Here is a 25095-nt window from a genome sequence, read left to right as displayed (position 1 = left end):
GTATGAACATTGGCATGTTTACTTGTGGGGTCGACAGTTCACTCTACGAACTGATCACCAAACTCTAATTGCATTGCTATCTTCAAAGGGTCCTGGACAGCGACCGTTAAGAATTTCAAGGTGGAATGCAAGATTGCTGTATTACAATTTCTCCATTCAGTACTGTAAAGGTGACCAAAATGTCATTGCGGACACATTGTCACGCCTACCTGTCCCTCCCGAATGTGAACCAGCACTAGATGAGGAAATAGTGTCTTTAGTTTCATCTTGTATTACAAAGGAGGAATTCCAAGCAGCCACACAGGCAGATCCAGTGTGCTAAGCATTAAAAGACAAAATAGTAAAAGGATGGAGAACTGCGGCGGACCTTCCGCCAGAGTTACAGGCGTATGCTGCTGTACAGTCCGAATTGTCCTACATGGATAATCTACTTCTCCGAGGTAAATGTATCGTTCCTCCTGCTTCCTTGCGTCAGACACTCCTGTCTATTGTTCATGAAGGTCACTTAGGCATCACGAAAACCAAGCTCAGATTGAGAGGCATCTACTGGTGGCCTCACATGGATAGGCAAGTTGAGGAACTTGTGGGAAACTGCTTTGTGTGCCAACAAGCAGATAAATCTGCCAAACCATCTTTTGCGCCATTACAACCTGTCGAATGGCCATTAAGACCATGGGAAAAGTTAGCCATAGACATAATAGGCCCTCTTGATGGTGCTCCACAGTATGCTCTTGTTGCTTTGGTCATGGTTGACTATTATTCCAAATGGCCCGAAGTTGCTTTTATGCCTTCCGTCACATCGGAAGCCATCATGCACAGTCTCATGTCCATATTCAGTAGGGAAGGATTTCCTGATGCCATAGTGTCCGATAATGGACCACAGTTTGTTTCTGCACAGTTCGAAAACTTCCTGAAGGAAAGAGACATTAAGCATTTCTTGTCCTCTCTTTACTACCCACAGGCCAATGGCCAGGTAGAAAGATTTAACCGTGTCCTTAAAGAATTCATACAGATTGCTATTTTGGAACAGCGAGACCTCAGACTTGCGATCTTAGAATACTTGGCAATTTACAGGTTTACACCACATATGACTACCGGTGTGTCTCCAGCTATGCTGCTCTATAGTCGACAACCAAGAACTCGGCTGAACGTTGCAAACATGCCTCCAATTCATCCTGAATTTGCTTCTCCAAAGTTGCGCCAGGAAGTGCAGAGTAGAGTACGTGAAAAACAGGAAAATACTAAAAAGTATGCGGATCGTCGTCGTGCAACTAAATATCCTCAGTTTCAGCCAGGCGAGCTGGTTAAGGTACGTACTTCACGTAAATCTGGTCCTAAATAATCCGGTCCATTCAAGATTTACCGGAAAGTAGGTCAAAGTACTTTCCAGCTTGAAAATGGCAAGCGTTGGAACGCGTCTAAACTGGTGAAGTACTCGGTACGTCAGGGGGAAACAAATGAAAGGAGCCATTTCAATGACGGAACATCCTTTGATGATGGTTTTCCACCTTTTCTTCCAGTTCCTACTGGTACTCATTTTCCTGCTGCAACCCCTTCTTTGCAACCACCTGTCTCACCACCATCACCTCTGGGTTCACCCCGTGCAGAACAGTCTACTGAACGTCCGTGCTACACACCTCCCCAAGATACTGCCCCTGAAGGCACTCAGGTCTCTGACACACCTTCCAGTCCCAGTACGAGTAACAGTTCTGCTGTTCCTCCTCTACAACTTGAACCAGTCCTCCGTAGGTCTACACGCCATAGACAACCTCCGGAACGGTTTAAGGATTATGTTTCCAAGTAGCTTGTTGCCTTGGGTTACTGTCCACAGAGGTTTCAACCCTTCCATGCGAATTCGGCTATTAACGCCAAAAGTATTTCCTTTCATGTTCGTTAAATGAATAGGACATATGTAGTATCCTTCAAATGGGGGATTTCTGGCAGCATAAACGGTACTATACGCACGCTGTACTTACTGCTATACTGCAGATTTATCAGTGGATCCTAGCTGTAAGACCACTTTTCTTCATTTCTTAGCATCCCCGCAGAAGGGATACCATACATTTCTTGCAGCATAAACATGTATGCACATTTTACTACGGTAGTAGCCGCCATACTAATTTGTCTTTCATGCCAAAAAGTTTTAACATTAAAAGTCGTTAGCATTCTTATGGGGGGGGACTATGGAGTGTAAAGTGCTTTTACGCACAATGCCCAATCTCTGACAGCCACAAAGACTGTCTCGAGTCAGGCTCAGGGCGAATGAGCCACCCATCTGTGCTGTCCCAGGGGGCACACAGATGTTTGTTACTGTATACTTCTGTACTTTGTGAATTTTCTATGTGTTATCTGTGTGTGCAAGGCTGCATCTTATCGTCCTCCCAAGATGGGTACTGGAACGGCAGAACTGGAGTGCATTAACTCATATTCAGTGTTCATGTGCATTTTTTTTTAAATGGGGAAGCCAGAGATATCATTTTCTATTGTGTAAAGATGTCATCACTAATCATGTGTGTTACAGTGCTAACATGTGTTCTTTGACTCGTGACTTACTTTTGTTGCGAGGAGAGCGAGTAGAGCATTTTTCCTTTCAAGGGAGAGGTGATGTGGTATCCGTAACTTCTGGTTTCGGTTTTGGGTCTTTACATCAGGGCGCCACTCAGCGCCAAACGCTGTAAGTTGCCTCCTGTAAGTTGCCTCCTGAGAAATAAACATTTATTCTTTGTCTGGTCCCCGACTGAAGCAGTCTGGCTCTTTCTTGCGGTGCTGCGCCCCCCGGCCGTTTCGGCCTCATGCCGTAAACCTTTCATCCGGCCGCCCCGTCGAAGCTACAACACTCATGTTTGTGCATTTGAACTTCCGAAGCATGTCTGGATTCATATTAAATACAACTAAGTAGGAATACAAGAGTAGGTGCTGTGGCAATCGTGTTACAGGGTGATATATTCGTTCAGAGGCACATTGCACGCTGACGGGTTTTGTCGACGTAGCTGCACGAAAGCCTGTTATCATATTTTGACGACTTGAGGTTGCAAGTCGAGCCAGAGTCATTGCCAGCCTAGGTGTCCTGCCCAGGAAGCGTCCAGTCACACAAAATAAAAATTACGACCAACATGTGTGCAAAACCATTTCAGCTCGCTTCGCGCAGTGTGTTCCTCTGCTTCCCACAGTGCCCTGATGCCAAACATATTGTTGTTGTTGTTTCTCCCGCGCCCACTAAGGTGGCGCAACAGCGTAATGCAAAAGGCAGATTACAGCTGTGTATAAGCTCTACATCCTCTCCCGCCCCGGAAAAATAACTGAGTAGAAGTACAACCACCTCAGAAAAATGATGCAAAGAGAACCAACAACTGTAGTGTTATTTCTCTGTGCCTCATTCTACTTCAGACTTGAGTGCTGCAGAACTACAGCAATGCACTATTACGTTGCTGCCCCATGTACAGCATGCTAAAGCAACATCCATGCCCCTGTCCTCCCACATAAAAAAAACCCGAGCAGTGACCCCAGGGGCTCAGCACACCTTCTTGGGTTCCACAGCTGCCTGCAGAAGCACACCAGCCTTGAGGGGTCCCTCTCCTGCCCGGTACACAGCACCCTTGACCACAAAGGTAACGTTGCTCGACGGGTCATGCTGGTAGAAGAGCAGCAGGTCGCATCTGCGTAGAGCACAAATGAAATATTCCAAGACTTCGAGTTGGACGTGAGCTCCTACAAATGCTGAACCACGTAAGGCACATGATCATTCGACTCGTTTGGCAGCAGTTTACAATGTCTGATAATGTTTTCACTCACTTACATTTGTGAAGACAGGTAAAACTGTATGTTGACTGCACATGTGGTGCTAGACTTGTACAAAGCATCTGTCACACACAAGTCCTTCGAAGAGGCAGTAGATCGTTAATGCAGTAGCAGCAATTGCCACTGAGCATGGGTTCATAAACAATACGATAAAGCTGCCACTAGCTGGGCTTCCTTGGGTATTATTGTATTCCTTTAAAACTGATGCTTTGAAAAATCAATTTCTACTATTATAGACAAGCAGAAAGCCTTTAATTTACCATGAGAAGTGCAACAAGACTGTGAAAACAAGCACATAATGAAAAAGATATTTTTTTTTTCAGGAACTGCAGCACCAAATTTTCTTCTCATATTAATTCGGGTTCCAATGCTCTCGTGGGCCTACTTCATTCATTCATTCATTGCTTTGCCTTCAAAATATAGCAAAATGAAACCATCTAGGTATTGTAAATGCCACCAGGTGCAGAAGTGCAAATTTCCAACATTTATACAAACAGGGAAATTGGAAAATTTTCCACATTTCCTTCCTTCACATGCGTCCGGAAACAGCGCCACTGAGAATGAATAACCACACACTAAGGCGCTAATGAATGTTTAAAAAAAAAATTCCACAACATCTAGACGTCCAATGCAGCCTATTAGCAACCACTGCATTAAGTGGTGTCTTGTTACAGCCAGTTGCTCATCATTAATAAAAGGCACAAGAAAACAAAGTACCGTAAACCTTCGTTAACTCAAACTCCGATACCTTGATATATCGGTTAAGTAGAATGTTTTTTACAGCTGTGGTTTCAACCCATGTATTTTTTCACCTTATTCCGGACATCTGAAAATCTAGACTTAGAAAATACCAGGAAAAAGGCAACAGGGCATCATTGGCAGCGCTGCTTGCACTAGCTTTTTACCCAATGGCAGCTCGCTAGGCAAGTCAGGCTCCACGCTGGGCCGCACTCTCCACTCAACTTTCCCGCTTCTTTCTATCCATCACCACTTGCGAGCACTTGCTTGGCTGCTCGCTGCCACTCTGTTGTGGTCTTACGTGACAGCAGCGAGCTGGCAGTGGGTCTTTCTTTCACACTCATGTAGGACGCTGTCAGTGATGCATAAGAGTGCTCACAGCGTATTGCTTGTCACCTTGGGCAAAACAATCGATACTTTTGAGCAAGTGTGATCAGCCCATGTGCTGCACCCAAAAGAAGCCAGCAAGTGAGCCCACAGCGTTTCAACAAAATGATGGGAGTTTACTGTAGTCTATTAATGAAAACAACTTACTTTCAAAAAACAGAAATACACAGAGAGACATCAATTATCATTCAGTGCTCATGAATCACATCCTGCAAGACCAGGGCTGAGCAATTATTTTTCTTGCCTCAAGGCACAAGGCACTGGAATGTTTCTGGTGGGTCAGACCAACTTGTTGAAGAAAATTCTATCCACATCAACAAAAAACATGTTCCTGCCCTCTTTAATGACACGACCTGATGCATCACAGCGTGAATCACCCCACAAACTACTGTGTGCATTAAAATCACCAAGAATCATATAGGGCTCTGGGAGCTCATCTATTAATGATTCTAAGTCGCGTCTGTGAAGCTGATAATGTGGTGGTATGTACAAAGAGCAGATGGTAATGAGTTTATTTAAAAGTACGGCTCGAACGGCCACGGCCTCAAGGGCCATTTGGAGTTTCAGATGCTGACACGCTACACTTCTGTCAGCAATGATGGCTACACCGCCAGATGATGCGACAGCATCCTCGCGGTCTTTCCTGAAAGTCATGTATTGCCGGAGGAAGTTAGTGTGCTTGGAAGTGAGGTGGGTTTCTTGAACACACAGCACTTTAGGTTTAAACTTACAGAGGATTTCTTGGACGTCATCTAGGTTTCTTAATAATCCTCTGACATTCCACTGTATGACGTCATCCATGTTTAAAAAGAAATAGTGCTGTGTGTCTCAAAAGTGACATTACTTCACAGAGCCTTTGTTAGGCCCTGTAATTGGTGTTTTGTCTTTTTTGGAGCGGTCAAGAGAACCTCGCCGCTCCTTCGACGCTACTTATGCCGTTGGGCTTGGACCGGTGACCATAGCCTCTTGCGAGGCACTGGACATCCGCTCCAGAGAGCGATGTGTGCGTCGCGTAGACTTCATCTCAAGCGATGAAGTCTTCGTCCCCACCGGGGCAGAGGTCGACAAGACCCTTGTGGCCTCTGCGGTGCCCTGGCTGCTGCTGGAGCTTGAAGAGGCCACTGGTGTGGACAGTTTGAGAGATGGCAGGGCAGCGCTGGCTGCTCCCACCGTAGGGGCGGGTGGCGCTAGCCTCGGCACACGAGGCGTGGTCCGGGCTGCCGCCAGAGGCTGTTGTGGTGCCGCCCCTCGTTGCACCACTTCAGCGAAAGTTGTTTTTAGTGAAAATAACGAGGAAACCCTTTGTCGTGCTTCACGGAATGTTATGTTCTCCTTAAATTTTACAGTAATTATTTCCTTTTCTTTCTTCCAGGCTGGACAAGCTCTGGAGTATGCAGGGTGACTGCCGTCGCAGTTCGCACAATGTACCTAATTATTGCAGTCGTCAGCAGAGTGACGGGTTGTGGCGCACTTTGCACACATAAGTTGTCCTCGGCAGCTCTGGGATGCGTGACCAAATCTCTGACATTTGAAGCAACATCGCGTGTTCGGAATGTAGGGTCGAACATGAAGTTTTACATAGCCAGTTTCAAGTATTTCGGGTAGAGTAGGGTAGAGCGGAAAGTGAGTATTAAATGCTTTGTTGGGATTTCATTGTCATTTCGGCTGATTTTGATGCGCTGCACATGGATTACGCCTTGGTCCTTCCATCCATCCAGGAGTTCTTCTTCATTCAATGTCATTAGGTCTTCATCTGATACTACGCTTTTTACTGTATTTATGGTTCGATGTGCGCTCACAGAAACAGGGATGTTACCAAAGGCTACGAGGTGTGCGAGTTTGTTGTACTGTTCCTTGTCTTTTAGCTTGAGGAGCAAATCCCCACTTGCCATCTTTGTTACCTTATAGCCAGCTCCAATGGTCTCTTTTAGGCACTTGGCCACAAGAAATGGTGAAATTGTTCTAGCCTTTGTAGATAATTGTTCACAGTGAAGAACGTGGAATTTTGGGAAAGTTTCTTTGCTTTTTGGAATAAATAGAGAGGTTGCGTCGGTGCGTACCCTTTTCGAGGCACGATCGGGTGAAAACGGGTTCGAGGATCCCATAGAAAAAGTGATTTGTTCAGCGACGGCGTCTGCCACCCACCACGGAGCCCAACAAGGGGACGTGGCAGAACATGTAAACAAGTCTGCACAGCGCCAGCAGTATGCCGTTACTATAACCCAATATGGTATACCCAAGGTAGGACAGCCACACCAGGTTAACCCTTGCCGCCAGGAAAATTTGAAGTGAATGGAAAAGATGAGAGGACAGGAAAGATTAAAAGTAGAAGAGAAAGGCGAAGATGAGGGTAGAGAGAGACAGAAAAAGGCGACTGCCGATTTCCCCCACCCACCCGGGTGGGTCAGTCCGGGGGTGCTGTCTACGTGAAGCAGAGGCCAAAGAGGCGTGTTACCTCCGTCGGGGGGCCTTAAAGGTCTGAACGCCCGGCATCGGCTCAACCCCCAGGATCCCCCTTTCCCCGGAAACGGCTAAGTCGCGCACGGCTACACGCGGGAGGGTTCAACCCTCGTGTGCTCGGGTACGTGGTGTCGCAACACACCAAACGTTTGCTGACGCAGACGCCCCTGCGGGGTAACCCTTGTAAATATATTTTGTAAATAGTCTCCAGTTTTAATCCTTTGTTCGCATTACAATATTACGGGACAATGGTTCAGGCTTGGCAAGCTGGATGGGGCCATATACAGGGCGTCCCTTGTAACTTGAGCCAAGATTTTAAAAATGAAAGGAGCGTCGGAAGCAAAGTGAACCAAATGCATGCTATTCGCAATGCTTTATGGTGACTCAGACAATTTTTGGTTTTCCCCATAACTCACTAAGTAATTAAGTTTCATTACATAACATTTTAATTATTGGCTGAGCACCCCAAGTATGATACGCAGATTTGTAGAGCACATTCAGAAACCACCGATCGAGTTGTTTCCTGTACGATATATCGCATGTAGTCATTTTTTCTGGGTTGCAAAGAAAGCCTGCGAAATATGAAAAATGCCACGTGATGGAGTGCTTGCGCAGCGGTATCGTGCTGCTCTCAAGCGTGCGTTCGGTGAACAATTGGTCGGCTTCCGTTGGATGATGGCGAAAATGCATGCTGCTGGCCAAGCTCTGCCGATAAGATAAAGAACGCCCTGCTCCTTCCTTGTCACCAGTAACGATGCAGCACGGTACCACTGCAGAAGCGCTCCGTCACATGGATTTTTTAGTATTTCACGGGCTTTCTTTGCAACCCGGAAAAAATGACCACGTGAGATGTATCGTACAGGAAACAACTCGATCGATGGTTTCTGAAGGTGCTTTACAAATCTGCGCATCATACTTGGGGTCCTCAGTCAATAATTAAAAAGTCTGGCAATTAAACTTAATTAGTGAGTTATAGGGAAAAAAAAATTGTCTGAGTCACCATAAACCATTGCGAACAGCATGCATTTGGTTCGATTCACTTTCGACACTCCTTTCATTTTAAAAATCTTGGATCAAGTTACATGGGACACCCTGTATTGCTCACAGGCTATATCTTGTCTTGGTGAGTATTAGATTAAAAACGTGACTGCCTGAATATGACTGGGAGATTTTTAATTATTCATGAGCGGCATAGGCAGTTCCAAGTTCCAAACAAGTTCTAACATGCTCCTTGCTTCTTTTTATTAAATACTACAGCAGCAGACCACCACCAATCCAAAGATGCAAAGGTCCTCGTCAAAAATACCGCCTGGCTGACATGGACATATATGATTCTCCACCAAAAGCATGCACCAAGCAGGTCTGTCACGAGCACTACATTGCATTATACATGAGAACATTTTCTTTATACCCCCCAGACTAGCAGCTCATATTACATTTTAGAACATGCTATATGCAGAATTTTTATTATATTTTTCAAGTTCCTACTTATTTCTAGACTGATATATACTAGAATGCTCTCATGATAAGCTTACACAAATGCAGTTACATCAAAGGGTAGCAACAAATGAGAAGCTGCCCAGCACACACAAGCTAAACTCCAGTTAAAGAATTATTGGGGAACTACAACAATTTACTATCTTTCTATACAACACAGATTCACAGTATGTCTTAGAACTGACATAGACTACGCCTGTCCAATTTACATTCCAGGGTATTTTCTGAAGATGGTAACATGGCAGTTTTTCATCCAACTTCCCTGTTGCAAGAGCTAAATGGTGATGCATTCAGTGTGTACACAGCAATAAATGCAACTTATTTGAAAGAAAGGAATAAAGCAGGACGATTTACAAATTTCCTTGAAACGTAAAGTGCAAACAGCATTGATTTGACCATTTTCAGTTGATTTAGTTGGCTAGCTACTCACACTAGATACACAGATACGCAATCACTTGATCAACTGCGAGGAAAATGTCTAATCACAGTACAAGCTAAAATTCAACTAACAAAAGTGAAAAAGCGCACGTGCATGCTCAACCATGACATATGTACAGTGCCAATGGACTAAAATGCAACAGGAAGCATTTAGTAGAACCCTGCATATGTGCAAAGTACTCGAGTACCATATCATGTCGCTAGGAGTCTGCCCACCAAAGGTCATGCGGACTCCATTCTAAGTGTACGTGCCAAAATTACGTCAATGTGACACAAACTGTAGCCAGTGGAAACGAAAGTATATGCGCATTAGTTAGCCCTACATTGATGCATTTTATTCCGTGAGCACTGTAGAAGCTTAACTATGAAGCAGTGGCTCACACTTTCAGACAATGCGATGCGCAGGTACTGGTGCTGTCAGTTGTTAACGAGATCAAGATACTGGGCAGAAGTAGCAACACAAGGACACAAGAGTAGTTAGAGGATTTTCACATTAAACGACAAAAAACACACCAGTGGTACTATTTATCTTTCTGGCAATGAGTTCAAACTGTTTGACACGTTACAGCAATTTCCTTTTTCACGTGAATGCTACACATCTGGTGTATTCTTTCAACTTTGCTCACGGAACAAAATGTTGAAGCCCAGTGCGTGCTCTGTTCTTTTTTACCTTTTTCTTCTTTGTTTCCTTGTTGCACTAATATGCATCCCTAAGAAACTGTACAATCATGTAGCTCGATAGCAGGTCTTTGAGCAAAGACAAGGTGATTATCAAATAGTGCATAGCACAAATAAAAGAGGGTTCTTTTTTTTTAGCCATACATTATCTTACACTGGGTCACACCAGAAATTGCGCAATAATGGCTGATCAAATCTTTAATGAACTAAAATTCCCTACATGGCATGTTATTTGTCAGTCTAGGATGTTAGATTCAGCAATACTGTATAAGTAGGTCGGCAATACTACTATGATGCTCCAGTGATGCTACTGGCCCAAGCCATTTTGGAGCAGCCAAAAATGCATTTTGGAGCAGATTTACAAAAGCGATTGCAAACTATATTATATATAGAGCTTTCAAAGTGAGCAAGCCATGAGAAAACAGTAAGTGCTCGCTGGTTTATAACCTCCATTAAAAGCACTAAGGACGAATGTGAAACTAGCATACTGAATATCAAAGTTGATGATGAAAACAGACACCGACCAATTTTCCAAATTTTTCGGAACGTCAAAATGATCGGCAAGTCTAAAAACATGAATTTAGCGTAAAATTTACTTAATTTTGTCCTGTGCTTCATTGATATACCATCACTTAACGTACTGCAATGGTTGACATTGTAGGAGCAGTTGCATAGGCAGAAATTCTTTTTCAGAGGCAGGGGGCACCTATTTGACTGTGGACGGGGATTGGAAGTGGAGAGGGGGGTGGAAATTTCAGGGGGAGAAGGGGGCACATGTCCTGTGTGCCAACCACTGGATATGTCACTGCATGCGGGCATTTTGTTTTCGCTCATCACACAGCTTCATGTATGTCGCATGCCACTGTGATGTTTAGATAAGCATGCGTGACCTTTAACTGTGCATTGCTCTCAGATTAGGCTGTGATGCATGAATTCAGTTTGCAGCCTCTCTGCCTACATGCAAGCTTTCGCCATTCTATTTGGTAAGCGAAAAAAAAAAAAACTTTGCAAAAGGGTTTGCGGTAGTTGCCGGCATGTTGCTTACAGACCCAATCACGGCCGCCGGTGTAGCCCATAATCTCACGCCCAACTGCCAATATGGCTTACTGGTCCAAAGATATTGATGCCCGTTTTGCTGTGAAAGCCTGTTGCCTGCCACCACTTTGGCTGACAGCGAAGTTTTGTTACAGCCGCATGTGCAGCTAGGCCTAACTACGGTGGCACTGCTTCATCAGTACCCAATGGTGAAAATTGCTGTTTGGTGTAGATTCAACCAAAATCCTCGTTGCAGCCATGAAATCGGCTGCCACTAATCGGTTTCATAATGCCATGAAATTGCTTCACCAACAAAAACGCGGGATAGGTGACGAATTCATTGGTGGTAACTTTCTTCATGGCCGCCATGCCTGCGACATCATGCGCACTATGTTAGAAAAATCTAGCTACAAACACACAGCATCCGAAACTTCGGTCACCGCTTTGCATTGGTCATACAGGAGAGGACCGTGGGGTCTGGCTTGACACCAGTGCCATTGCTCACTGCTGCCTGAAAAGCAACGCTGTCCTGTTGCCTAAGCAACCTGCACAAACAACGGCCCCGGAAGGAACGGCATGATCCAGGCTTAATTGGAGAGGCTTGGCTTTGTCCGCCAGGGAGAGAACATAGCCACTGGTCCAGACCATGTTGCTTTCAATGGTGCAGAGAAACGGCACTTGACGATTTTAGTTCCATTTTCAAAAGCTCAAGCAACCCTTCTAGCACAAGGTGGGCATAGATTTCTCATATTTTGCTGAAATGTAGCAGGATGTAGCAGGTTTCGCCCCTCAGTGCAATTGGCACAGTGGTAGCATCACTGACAGTCCAGCCATCTGGTATGGGTCAATGATACACAGCTTCATAAATCCTGACATAAATCCACTGCCAGAGTGCTGTCTAGCAAAATGGAACCATACACTAAAATCTCATCTAGTGCTGTCTGGCATGTGATGCACTTTGAATTCATTAGAAATAAATGTAAACAAAACAAAAGCTGTCCTATTTTTACTCCCCCAGGTAAAATTCTCACTAATGGACACTGGTTCCACTATAGAGGCGATTCCACAATAGAGATTGCTGATACACATATTAACCCTCTCATTTCTTGCACTTACAAAGTGATAGATGTATCATGCATTACTGTACCAACTGAATCAGGCATTATTTTTCTCTCAAGTAAGCTAGTGTTTTCTTGTCTGGGGCACCATGACAATAAAAAATATAAATAGATTACACATACTACAAAAAGAAAGCCATCTGCCATGAAGCTGTGGAACACCACAAAGCATACACTGCACCCTTTTTCACACGTTCTTGCATAATTTCTCTTCACAGCTTCTAAGCATACAATTTAGCCCTCACATAAAAACAATGTTTTAAATTTTTTGATGGAACACTACGTTCATTAGTTCATCCAGCCAAGCTCCGCACTGTCACCGACTTTCCACAACCAAAGAAGTTAAAAGAGCTTCAAAGTTTCCTTGGTTTATGCTCTTATTTCCGAAGTTTCCTTCGAAATTTTGCTTCCATGAATGCACCCGACCGCCCTTCTGAGTGGCGACAAAGGACTTTCCACTTGGTCGCCCGCCTGTGATGACGCCTTCCCGAAATTACGCCATCTGCTAACCTCGCCACGTATCCTCTGCCACTTCAATCCTGCAGCCCCCACAGAGGTCCACACTGACGCCAGTGGCGTCGGACTCGGTGCCATACTTATGCAACGAAAAGCGGGGTTCGATGAATATGTTGTTGCTTATGCGAGCTGAACTCTAACAAAGGCCGAGGCTAATTACTCTGTTACAGAGGAAGAGTGTTTAGCCATTATTTGGGCCCTTGGAAAATTCCGTCCTTATTTGTATGGTCACCCTTTCGATGTTGTCACTGACCATCACACCCTTTGTTGGCTGTCTACCCTTAAGGACCCATCTGGCCGACTTGCTCGCTGGGCCCTTAAGCTACAGGAGTATGACATCCGCGTTCTCTACCGTTCCAGCTGCAAACACACGGACGCTGACGCCCTTTCTCGCTCACTGGTTTCCACTGACTGCGCTTGCCTATCCGTCCTTGAACCCACACTTACATCTCATGCACTGCACAACATGCTGTCGGAGCAGCGCAAGGATCCCTGGATCAGTTCTCTCATCAGCATCCTTTCTGATCCATCCACCTCTTCCACTATCTCGCACTCTTCGCCGCCAGGCTACCCACTTCTTCATTCGCGACAGCCTTATTTATCGTCGTAATTACCTTTCTGACGGTCGAAAGTGGCTTCTTGTAATACCCTGCACCTCCACCACTTGCTAAGAGATTTATCAGCAACAGGCACAGGCGAATGGGTAGCAGTCAGAAGCGTTCGCCAAGGACAGCAACCACGAGCTCATGCCGGTAGCGATGGTGCTGTGGTGCAGGCAGGCTACTCTTCTTTGTTACAATATATTTAATTAAGGCACCTGGACCCACAACATTCGGTGGGAGTCAAAGCAACGACCTTTAGTAGGAGTTGAACCCATTACCTCTGGTGTTACTTAAGGTGAAATTAATTAAGATAGAGTTCATTAAGGCACTCGAACCTATGACCTTCATAGGGGGTTGAACCCACGACCTTGCATTGTGGTATAATGTCTAAGCATTACGTGATGGTCGTAATCTTTTCGCATTCACCCCTGTAGAGATAACTAAGTGCGGCTTGAACTTTATGTGCTTTTACAGCGTTTCTTCTGCGAATTGTAATTACAGATATTACATGTGTTTCTTTGTGCCAAAAATAACATGTAATGTCATGCTGTCTGTTCTGTGAAGGGGGGGGGGGGGGGGGGGGCTCGAATCCCTATCAAGTGAACAAAGATTCACTCTTTGTTTGGGCCTCCTCCATTTTTTATGTGAGAAATGTAATAAAATTTAACTGAAAGAAAAAATGGAATCACGGTCTAAAACCTCTTCCCCGGTGATGATCGTCATAAATGTTGAGCCACACTACAGCCACTGGCTAAAGTGCTGGCAGTTGTCAGAAATTTGCTGTAGCTTGCAGCCTACAGTGGAATCTCAAAGGCACTTACGGATGTGATCACAAAAGCTTGCGCAGTAGAGCTGTTGATGTTCATGGCATCGCGCTTTTTGGCAAAACACTGAGTATGATCCGTCATACCTACTGTCCATTCGAACTTATGCTGACCCTTGCCACTGTGCCAGGCAAACAGTTCAGGTACTTTTTGAGCAGACCTTGTACGAGTGTTAGACAACTCACTCGGGAGCATTAAAAAGAATCACACAAATTTAGGCACTCCCACAAGTACAAAAGTATTGCCACATCCTGCAAGGTGGGAATAAGAAGAATGTGCTGCAAAGTATACTTTACAGGGGCTTTTCAACTATGAGTCACCAAAATGTAATAGAAGACAACTATAGTTTCCTAGGTAACGTATAGTCACGCAGCACATTGCTTACTACTTTCAGTCTGCAGCACAGGTGCGATTTCACAATCAGTGCACCTAAGAACATTTCACCAGACACAATACTAATCACGCAATATGCTCTGTTAAGGCTATTTATATATGTAAATGATGTTTAAATAGTTATTTTCTCCCTTCTTTTTGCCAACACTTACTTTCGGCATTTCTTCCGGTGCTGTCTCTCAATTCCTTCTGGCCTGCAATGAAGGCAAGAATACCACAATGAGCTTTCTTTTTTCTTTCAATACAGCTGAGTGGCAATAAATACACAAAGCCTCGCTTCATAAAATAATACTGAATAAACAAATAAAAAAGGGGGACACATATACCATGGTCACTTTTGAAGTAATGTGTGAACAAGTAACGCAAACCACAGAGTTTCCAAAAATTACTGCAGAGGGAACTCTAGTGCTAGTGTCTATAAGGAAGCTGTGCACGTATATCCATTCAACCAGTAAGGGAATGAAGCTTAATACATGGATTTACCTACACTTCAACCTACTGGCTTCAAATGGCTTTTGTGACTGCACCATTTTCAGCAAAACATTGTTTTGGAAATCATACAACTTGCTATGATTACCCATGCGCACAGATACTTATTGCCTTGCTATGTTTAGAAAACCATTATTACTTGGAAACATAAACAATGTGTGCAGATACTTATTGCCTTGCTATGTTTAGAAAACCATGATTACTTAGAAACATAAACTGACAGAACATAGAAAGAATAATGTTGCAAGAACATCTGAAGCTAGAAGTGCAAAGATGAGACAAATCCACAAACTAGCCATCATTTTAACTATAGCTGAACCAGTGCCAGTGCCAGCAGTGCCAGATTTCCCTCTAAAAATTTTTGTAGTAAACTCTTATGAGTCAGCTTGTCAGCTCAGGTGAGCGCTGAAATGAGCTGAGCCACCCCAACACACCTGGAAGGTGTGTGCAAGTCTGCAAGGAGTTGGGTGTGAGGCTTGCAGCCAGCAACGAAGAAGTGAATGTGGCCCTCACATACTCTTGTTAATCTCAGTTTGGTGTAGGTTGCTGCTGCCCATCTTGGCCAGACTGGAACGACTTCACATAAATGCTGTCAAGTTGGGCTAAGCCCAACTTCTGACTCAACCCGCTACTGCCAGGTCCATGTAAATGAAGGCAATATGTAGGAGTGAAAAGATGTGCATGTGACAAAGTGGGACTAAAATGATCATTAGTGAGCCATAGAGAGCAACAAGACCCAGCACTTTTTGTAAAGTATTCACGTAATGACATGTCACAAGCTTGCACAGGTATATTCGCAGTGAGTTTATTTTGAATGTCCAAAATAAGCTTCCTCATTGCCATTCACTGTTGAGGGGATGAGGCTATTTAATATCCTTCCCTCCCAAAGCGCAAACCTCACCTCTTGATGTGCACCACTTCGTCGGGACTGAATGACAGCTTATGAGCATGCTTGGCACCATCGATGACCCTGGCTCCGTCCCTGGGACGCAGGGGCAGCTTCTCAACAGCACAATCTGAGAGAGCAAACACCCATGGGCAACAAAGAGGTAAGTGGGCCAAAAGCGAATTGGCAGACCAAAAACACCAAACGAAGTTTACTGCTCAAAGATGCAGCCAGAAAGGCTACCTTCAAATTCTATGAGGCATAGAAAGCAGTAACTGTAAGTTGTGTGCATCAAAGCAGCTTGACATCTCCAACCATGATGCAACATTCGCGAGGATTACATGCTCGTCACACTGAGACAACTGTGTGACCATGACTGAACTCTACCAAAAAAACTCATGTTGCCTGTACTCGGGAAGACAGAGCCCTCTGCCTCATCAGTTCATTGCTTAAAGTGTTTGCTGCAGGCAGGGTTGGTTTGGCAGTCTAGGCCGTCAATTGCTATACTTCATTCAGAAACAGGTTACCATGTGTCCATCAGATTAGCATCACATATGAATGCAAATAGAAGAAGCGAGACCTCCAGGGAACACTACCTGCTGTACATATGCACGTGGGAAGCCTCATTGTTGCAATTCAAGGAAAATGAAGTGCCGACAGGATCAAATGAAATGTTCTGCACTGCCAATTTCATTGCACTCTATGCATAACAGAGCTCACCCAGTGCTTAATGCCTCAGCTGGTATGTACACCGATCCTGTTTGCACTCTATAAACCAACATTGCACTCAAACCTACCGTCTCACAGCTGTGCACTACACCAATGGAAACTTGACATGGTTTCACTGCAATGACTATCCAAATAACCAGCACACACTAGGGGATGGGCCCCTGCCTACTTTCACCAATTCTCTCCCAAACCTGCCATGGTAGCTCTCAGAGGCTCTGGCATTCTGCTTACTTGCAAGTTTGACTCCTGGCCACTGTAGCCACGCTCCTATGTGAGTGGATACACAAGAACGCTGGTGTACCACGTTCTGGGTGTAAGCTTAAAAGCCCCAGGTAGTAGAAAATTACTTTGGACCTATCACTACAGCGTCTCCCATGGCCTTCGTGCTGCTTTATGTTGCCAAACCCACACACCAACCAGTCATTCCCAGCTGACATCTCACCTAGTGGAACTGGCTCGATCACCGACCTACAATATTTTATCAGGCATGCTCTGATAACCCTCCAGAAATTTGCAAGATGACTATCACAGGCACTAATGAAAATAATGTCTAAAACATGTCACATACATTTGAAGAAATTTCTACTTAGAACTGTGCTGAAAGATGCATTACTATGAGTGAAGCACGTCAGGAAAAATCTGCTACCTGGGTAGCTGCAGGCGACACCAATGTGTCGTCGCATAGCATGTAAAGGGTTCTCTTCCCCTTTTTGACAGCAGTGGTTTACATATGAAAAATTTATAAAACAGCCATTCTTCTTCAAATACACTAGACATAGTATAGTCGATTTTGTTCCCACTGAAACACTTCACCAAGTTGAGGCTCACAGCACACACATGGATAAAATCAACCCGAATGAAAATTTACATATTGTTCTGCTGCTGTCTGATTACAAGAACATTGAAGAAAATGGGCAAGAATTTTCAATAGACAGAATTACTTGGTTCCTGAAGCAGGCATCAACACCATCGACTGAACAAAGTTCTGGTTCCGACACTTTAATAAAGCTTTCTCTCTACGTGCAGGACAATCCTACAACCTACAGAATGTGGACACGTTCAAATGTTCCGAGAGTGCTAGTTGAACACGTGCTCCATGCTCTTTGCAGCACAAGACACCATCATTCACACATACAGCATTCCAAAAGTCCACTAGATTTCTTGATGTGACCTTACATACCGATGAGCACCAGTGATAAGGCAATGGTTAAAACCAGCAGTGCAGCAAAAACGAGTGGCAAAACATAGATGCCGACTATGAGTGAGCGTTTATGCTATGCCCCTCACCCTCGTCACTGCTGCACTGTTAGTTTTAACCATGAACTAGTACAAACTTGTACAGTTCTCTTTCCTCTTCAGTGATGAGTTGTTTTAACTACACTCCGTCTACCAAAGTGACAACCCGCTTTATTTTCTGTTGTGTGTGCATGTTTCAGCTTAATGAAAAGACTAGTTGGCCATCGCTCTGTTTCGAGCAGACCAAAAAATAAAATAAAAGGAAAAACAATAGGGCGCTAAACAGCACCGCTCTCTCTCTCTCTTTTTTTCACTCCTGATCACTTGTGACCTCCAGCTTTTTTAAAATACTGAGCACTAGTCTGACCTTCCTGGCTGTGTAGATCATAGCGTACAACAACAAAAAAATACCAATCATGGGCCTTCACACCTTTGTTCTAGAGCTGTGCTACAGCAAGCTCATGAACACATATTGCAAACCATGAAATCTACCCAAAATTTATATCTAAGGGCCCTACTTATGCAAGACGTTTAATAGCAGAACAATGCCACCCCACAGCAGCACTGCCAGACATGCCACAAAAATTTTGAAATGCAACATTCTGGTCTGCAATTTCTTGTTCTATGTTGGATACTTGTAACATAGTCCAGTTAAGAGGAACAGCGATTGCTACTTGCATTGCCTTCAATATTCATGCCGATGTGCAGGGTGCGAGTGTCAAGTTTGACGGACAGCCAGGCAGCCATCGATGGCCGTATTTCACGCATTGATAAGCTTTGGGAGCCAGAGAAATCAGGCACGTTTTTATGGCCAAAACTGTAATGCGCTCATCTGTAACTATGAAATCTACTATGTGTGATCATGCAGTGAGTATTTGCTCATTGCAAGTCACATCTACGCAAGTATGGCACAATAGCACAAAGTGAGATGGCTACAAGATAGTGTTTACGTGGGCTGGTTAACACATGGCTTGCTAAGAAAGAACACAGAGCAGAGGGAGGTCACAGGATAAATTAACTGTGCAACGAAGCTCTGAATAGCAACCGTTGTGTTTACTGCTTGTCCGCTCCTTATAGTGAAAGCACACACAATACAGAAAAAGTCGCAGTTTCGCCCGAAAGGTGAAGCATTTATTGTGATAATCAAATTAGTGGACAGTTATACGAAGTAAGGATAGTAGTTTTATTGGCCATATAAACTTGTAAATATAGGCATACTAACTAAATTAATAAGCATGGTGTCACACGCACACAAGCAAACATGAACACATCTCATTCGATGAGAGTGGAAACTCGCTGTCAGAATGCTGGAGTGATGTAGAGCGGAAGCAGCAAGTGAGTGAATTGATCTTCGTGCTGGGTCTCACATCAACGCGAAGCCGTGAAAACACAGTGTGTGGCGGATTCTGGCCCTGTTGCCAATGGCTTTTAAGTTACAGCGGCCTGCGCGCAGCCACTCGGGTTGCCTGGAATAGAAGGTGCCTCCCCCCCCCCCCCCCTTCGTACCTTCCCCCAGGAGCCTTGCACGTGACGGAAGAGGGGCGTGCTTCCTTCCCGCTTCCCTCCCTTGCATGCACGACATTGAACCGCAATCGCCTGCTCACCCTTGCACGCCTTCACTTGCACATACAGCATACAGCGCGCGGCAACGATATTGTTGTCTTTGCATTTTATACCAAACCTTACGAGGACGCCACAAATGCGCCTGTAGTGTCCATATAATTGCTATCACAATAAAAAGAAAACAACAAAACCAAATCTACACTTACAATTACACTTACAATCGTATCCGTAATGTTGACTTCATGGTTAAATGTACGACAGCCTTTTTTGTGCAGGTTCAGCGATGGCACACTTACAGAATTGCTATCCCTTTGCAAAATCAGGTATGCTTCCCATATCTCGAATTTTTTTTTGCTCCCTGCATCTTTTTTGTGACACAGCAGTATTTAAACTCTGGTATGCAGTGGCAAGCTCACATAAGCACTCATTTATACATCTACTGGTTTGTCTTATAACAAATGTAATAACAAGTGCTGTCATACAAGTGTTGAAGAAACATTGCTAGCTTAATTAAGGAACAGTAATAAAGGAGTACTTTCACTAGAGAAAAAGAAGCTAAAGGTTGTGGTTATATTGTAAACTTACAAAGCAGCGAACAACCCAAGAAAAATGATCACAAAGGTGGGAATGCAGTAGCTCTCTTCAGAAAGGTAAACAATGACATACACAAACATGTACATTGTGTGAAGAAAAACGTAAGTATGTAGACTGGAAGAATGTAGCTGTTATGAAGATACCCTGTTATGTGGATGCTGCTATAAAGTACAAAAGGGTAGATGTATCAATCAGGTAGCGCTTCTGTGTGAACATGCATATCCACTGGAGGTAACACATGTTAGCCACTTGTAGACTGGAAGAATGTAGTTCTTATGAAGATACCCTGTCATGTGGATGCTGCTATAAAGAACAAAAGGGTAGATGTATCAGGTAGCGCTTCTGTGTGAACATGCATATTCACTGAACGTAACACATGTTAGCCACTTGTACTCTATTCCATACTGAACAGGCAACACTGCTGAAGTTACATAAACAGTATGCTTCGCATTCGGCGCATTCATCAGCGCGCAGCTGTTTTGGTTTGCAACGCTTTCTATGGAATAACCACTTCATATATTACAACTTGTGAATCTAAGGTTGCGTCAAATTGTACATTATTGGTGCACCTCGGTGCTCAGAGTATGTGACGTACTATGCTTCCGTTGCAAGTTCAAGCAATTGTGGTCACTGTGGTCGTTCACTCAGTGGTACATGGGCTCAGATCTGTGACGGGTTTTGATATAACAATTACGTCATACTTTGCACCATAAATGTATTAGACAGACTTGCATAATGTGTACATTTATCTTTCTTTCAAATGTGTCACACTATTTGTTGGTCACAAATGTGTGCAGTGAGCACTATTTTTCGGTACCATTGCCTGCTACGTATGAAGTATAGTATAGCTAGCCACTGCAAAGACTGCGGCTGTGCACCAGAGGTTGAAAATTGCCGTGTCATGAAAAGAAATAGGTAGCAATAAGAATTGAGAGATCTATGAAATTTACATGATTTTGCAAAGGGGTAATCTTTCAACTTGAAGTCGAAGGTGGTGATATGATTTTAAGCGTATGTTATTCTTCTTGCTTGATGTTGCTTATAAAAAGCAGACGAGCAATAAACACAATGGTTGCTAGTCAGTGCTTCTTAGTGTGGTTTGTTTACTCTGCATTGTCCCCACGTCGTTTTTTGTTCACACACTCCGTGCTAATCACATGGGAAGAGTAGTAAGACACATGCACTTCTGAGTGCCATCCTAAAATTAAGTATGGGGTTTCACGTCCCGAAGCTACACAGTGGGCTATTAGGGACGTCGTATTGCAAGTCTCAGTATTAATTTCAGCCACCTTGGGTTCTTCAGTGGGCACCCAAAGCAAGGTACACTAAACTTCTTGCATTCCACCCCCATTGGAGTGCGGCGGGGGGTCAACCGTAGAGCTACCCGCTCCCCCAAATTTCCTTCAGACACCTTTCCATCGCCCCTCTACTTTCTTACCACATCAAGGTGCCTTCCTGCATTCTCAACAAAGATGGTACATCATGCTCTACCCTGCCAACAGAAAAAAATCATGGTGGCTGCTACAGCATGCCACGGCCACTGCTTCTCTCAGTTTTGCAAATATATTTATGTAATTCTTTCTGAATTTAGGGATTAGAACTTGTTACTGTGATTTTTGCTTTCATGCTCAATTGGAACGCCATCAGGCCAGAACTTTCTCTTTTGTGATACAATTTGCATGCAATTTTGATCAATTATTAGTCCTTTTAGTACAATTACATTGCCCAATGGCAATACACATTGTTATGGCTGATTGATGAATTACGACAACGGGTGTGAATAACGATGCTAACATTGACACCAGTCAAACACAATTCAGCATTCAAAAGGCCTTTTTTTTTTTTAATGCTTAAGAAGGCTCCTCACCTATTGCATAAAGATAACCTGAGGCTATGCTCCTGTACCTGTGCGTGCAATAACAAGTAACCATGTATTCCATCACAATCTAATACATGCTGTATAAAAAAAAAAAAAACAGGCGCAAAAGGTACCGAACTCAAAGTTGCTAGTTAACCCTTCGGTATTTGGAGGCTGTCATAGCGCAAGATGTTTGCTCGCAGACTTGTTCATAAAGGGTACTCTTACCAGCATAAAAATACTCCGCGATTCTGACCAATGCGCAAAGTTACGAAACTCTCTCAGAGTTCAGGACTGATTGATGAATTTCTTTTTTTTAACGACCTTCTTTTTCAGTAAATACTTTTCAATGGTTTAATTACAGCTCATATTGAAAACAAACCACATCGACGCACAATTCGAACAAGCTCGATTTCAGAGACGTGAGATTTTGACACCAGAATCATGTTCAGATAGGCCAGGTCACTGCTATCAAAATCTTCGTCCCTCAGAAATATATGTACACAATGCGTTTAGAATCCCCACTTCCTACGCAATGGAAGATTGCTCCTCATAACTCAAAAGCACTTGGCCAGCAGATATAGTAACTAGTGTTACTGAAAACTGGTCCACAACGAGCCGACACAGCAAGATTACCAGTACGCAAAATCCTCAGTCTGAAATCACAGGGTTCCCGGCAGTAACGGGATCGCAGGGACGTACCAAGAATCATGGCCATACTACCGCAGATACAGTAATAAACGTTAAGCGGCTTCTCTTCGTTGTATTCCTCTTGATCTTTCGTATCAGAACAAACGATGCTCCTCGAAACTACTTTTGGCATAGCGACACAGCACTGCAGAGGCAACAAAAATAAATGTGTCGTTTTTATCGCGCAGCAACGTACTATCAAAGAGACGTTAATTTGTGTGATCGCCAGCCGTTTATGCGCAGGCGCGAGTAAGAGCGGACACGAGAAGTCTGTGGCATAGAATAAATACCCTAGAGGGAAATGTGGCGCTAGTGTCTACGGGGGTACAACACAACAACAAAGGTCAAGCGGAAAGTCAGGGAAGCTGAATTAATCTCATGGGTGGCGGCAATGCAAAAGAAACCTTCCATGAGTAACTACTTAAGAGGAAAAAACGAAATCAAGAAAGAAACCATTTATGATAACTCAAAGGGACGCTCATTACTATTCGAAGCGAGATCAGGATGCCTTAGAACACGCACCTATAAAGCGAGATATTAGAAGGAAGAAGAAGCATGTGCTTGCTGTGGTAAAGCTAAGGAAACTACGGAGCATGTTTTATTAGAATGTGAAGACGTCTACCCAGCGGTCGATTTAGGCACCACTGGCCTCCTTAAAGCCCTTGGGTTCAGAGGGAGCAGTGGTAGAGCCACTGTAGCAGTGGTAAAGCAAACATGTCCGCAATAGACATCAGTAAGAGGCGACTGGAGGATTGGTGGAAGAAAAGTAGGGAAACGACAAAAGACGGAGACGTACAAAAGCACAGTTCGCAATAGGGGATCAAAAAATTTGGGCGTGGTAGTTCGTAGTGTTTTTTTGTGTATTTTTTCATTGTTTAACCTAGGTAGAATATTATGCAGTATAGTAGCAAGAGCTTGGTGGCGCAACCCACTGCCCCGTTTCAAAGGGGACGATCATAACATCCATCCAGAGGAGGAGACTACAGGCGAGGGAAGGGCAGCGCGTTTTGCGGCTCACGTTCCGGGCATAGTATATTATACGCTCCTGACACTGCCCAGGCGGCGCGACCGAGCAGCGATCGTCAGCGCCTCTTGCGGAACCTTCCGTCAAAACTGACACTGACGCACGGCCGGTCTCGAGGGGAGCGCGCGCTCGCGCTCCTAGAGACCGGCCGTGACTGACGGACCGCGCTACTCACGCTGCCCACGCGGATCTGCCAATGTGACCGCTTGTTCATGCTTGTTTTGAAACGAAGAAATGGCGCAAGTTTTGCTGTAAGGTTTCAGACCAATCTTAAAATTAGACGGTCGGATAAGCCCTGCCATTCGTCGTAAAGGGGAAAAGTTGTACGCTGCCGGGCACGTACACAGCGTGAAAGAAGTTGCCGGTGTGACTGTGCTGGCGAAGTAAACAAGAAGAAAGGAGGTTAACCGAGGGGCCCGATTTTTTTATTAGTCATCTCATGAGAACTGAATCATGAGAAGTGTCACTTCCACCAAGGCAAACACAACTGCAGCGTATCTGTAGCCTGAGTACACTCAACTATCACATTATGCTGTGATCAAGCAGCTCAATTGAGTGTGCAGGCATGGCTGAGCTTATTAAGCGTTAGGGGCAGGTAAAGAAGGGAAAATAAGACATCCACCCGTTCGTGCTACAAAGGAAACCTAAACGGGTTGCTCAAAAGAAAAGCCTCAAAGTTGAAGAAAAAATCGTCCTGGTCCGGGACTCGAACCCGGGACCACCGCCTTTCCGGGGCAACTACCATCTGAGCTAACCAAGCGGCTAGCAGATGGCAGGGCGAAGTCGAATTTGTCGACAACACGAAGCAAAGGCAACAGTTTGACGTAATAGTTCTGCGGAAACCCGTAAGGTGGAGATAAGTAATTAAATAAGGGAAAATCAGACATCCACCCGTTCGTAGCAATTGCTACTAATGAAACCGTAGGTGTTCTTATCCAACCTTTTGAGTTACCGTAGACCCGTGCCGCAGACCCGTGCCGTGTCCTTCCGTGGTGCTGTTTTGACACGCTTGCAAAGCCTCATTAGCCAGGGATGATAGGCGCCATATCTTTTAAAATTACTAAAAGGCTCTTGTAAACAACTTGCAGAAAATTTTTATTAGACTGCTATTAGACAAGCAACCGCAGTACTTTGTTTACAACTGCCGAGGCACCGGCACGACCAAGCTTGGGCCGCTTCTTCCGCCAAGACTCGGGTGACCGTATCCGGCAATCTGAACCCAAGCAGAGCCACACAGCGGGAAGTGCTGTGCGACTCACGCAAGCCAGAACACCTGCAGCCACCGCGCAGTATGCCTCGTACACAGCAAAATAAATAGTCCTAAAAGATATGGAGAAGTTTCAAAAATATGTAAGTCGGCTGCTCGGCAAGACTCTTTCTTGACCAAAAACTTCAGTCTACTGACTACAATGCTTTCTAGTACGATCCTCCAGGAAGGAAGCGCGAGCACAAAACCACGGCCGGCCAGGAAATCTGGAGTCGGAGAGCAGGCAGCCCTGCACGGCTGTTACAGCCTTTGACGCAGCAGTACCGCCATCCCCA

At 44.5% G+C, this 25095-nt stretch overlaps 1 protein-coding gene across 2 annotated transcripts in view; it reads right to left on the bottom strand.

Moving 5' to 3' along the window:
• The window catches only part of LOC139052383 (STING ER exit protein), a 59910-nt gene extending 37128 nt beyond the window's left edge, over positions 1-22782 (bottom strand). Inside the window, exons 1-4 of one of the 2 annotated variants that reach the window (XM_070529483.1) lie at positions 22476-22782; positions 15875-15989; positions 14637-14678; positions 3521-3656 (exon numbers count right to left, since the gene is read on the bottom strand). In XM_070529483.1, the coding sequence (XP_070385584.1) occupies positions 3521-3656; positions 14637-14678; positions 15875-15989; positions 22476-22662 (480 nt within the window). In that variant the 5' untranslated portion in view covers positions 22663-22782. The remainder of the gene's footprint in view (positions 1-3520; positions 3657-14636; positions 14679-15874; positions 15990-22475) is intronic. The other variant, XM_070529484.1, reaches the window with a different exon arrangement.
• Positions 22783-25095: the final 2313 nt, after the last annotated feature.

Source organism: Dermacentor albipictus, unplaced genomic scaffold (genome assembly GCF_038994185.2).
Source record: "Dermacentor albipictus isolate Rhodes 1998 colony unplaced genomic scaffold, USDA_Dalb.pri_finalv2 scaffold_22, whole genome shotgun sequence".
NCBI classification, from domain to species: Eukaryota; Metazoa; Arthropoda; class Arachnida; order Ixodida; family Ixodidae; genus Dermacentor; species Dermacentor albipictus.
This window is presented reverse-complemented; position numbering and strand designations above follow the sequence as displayed.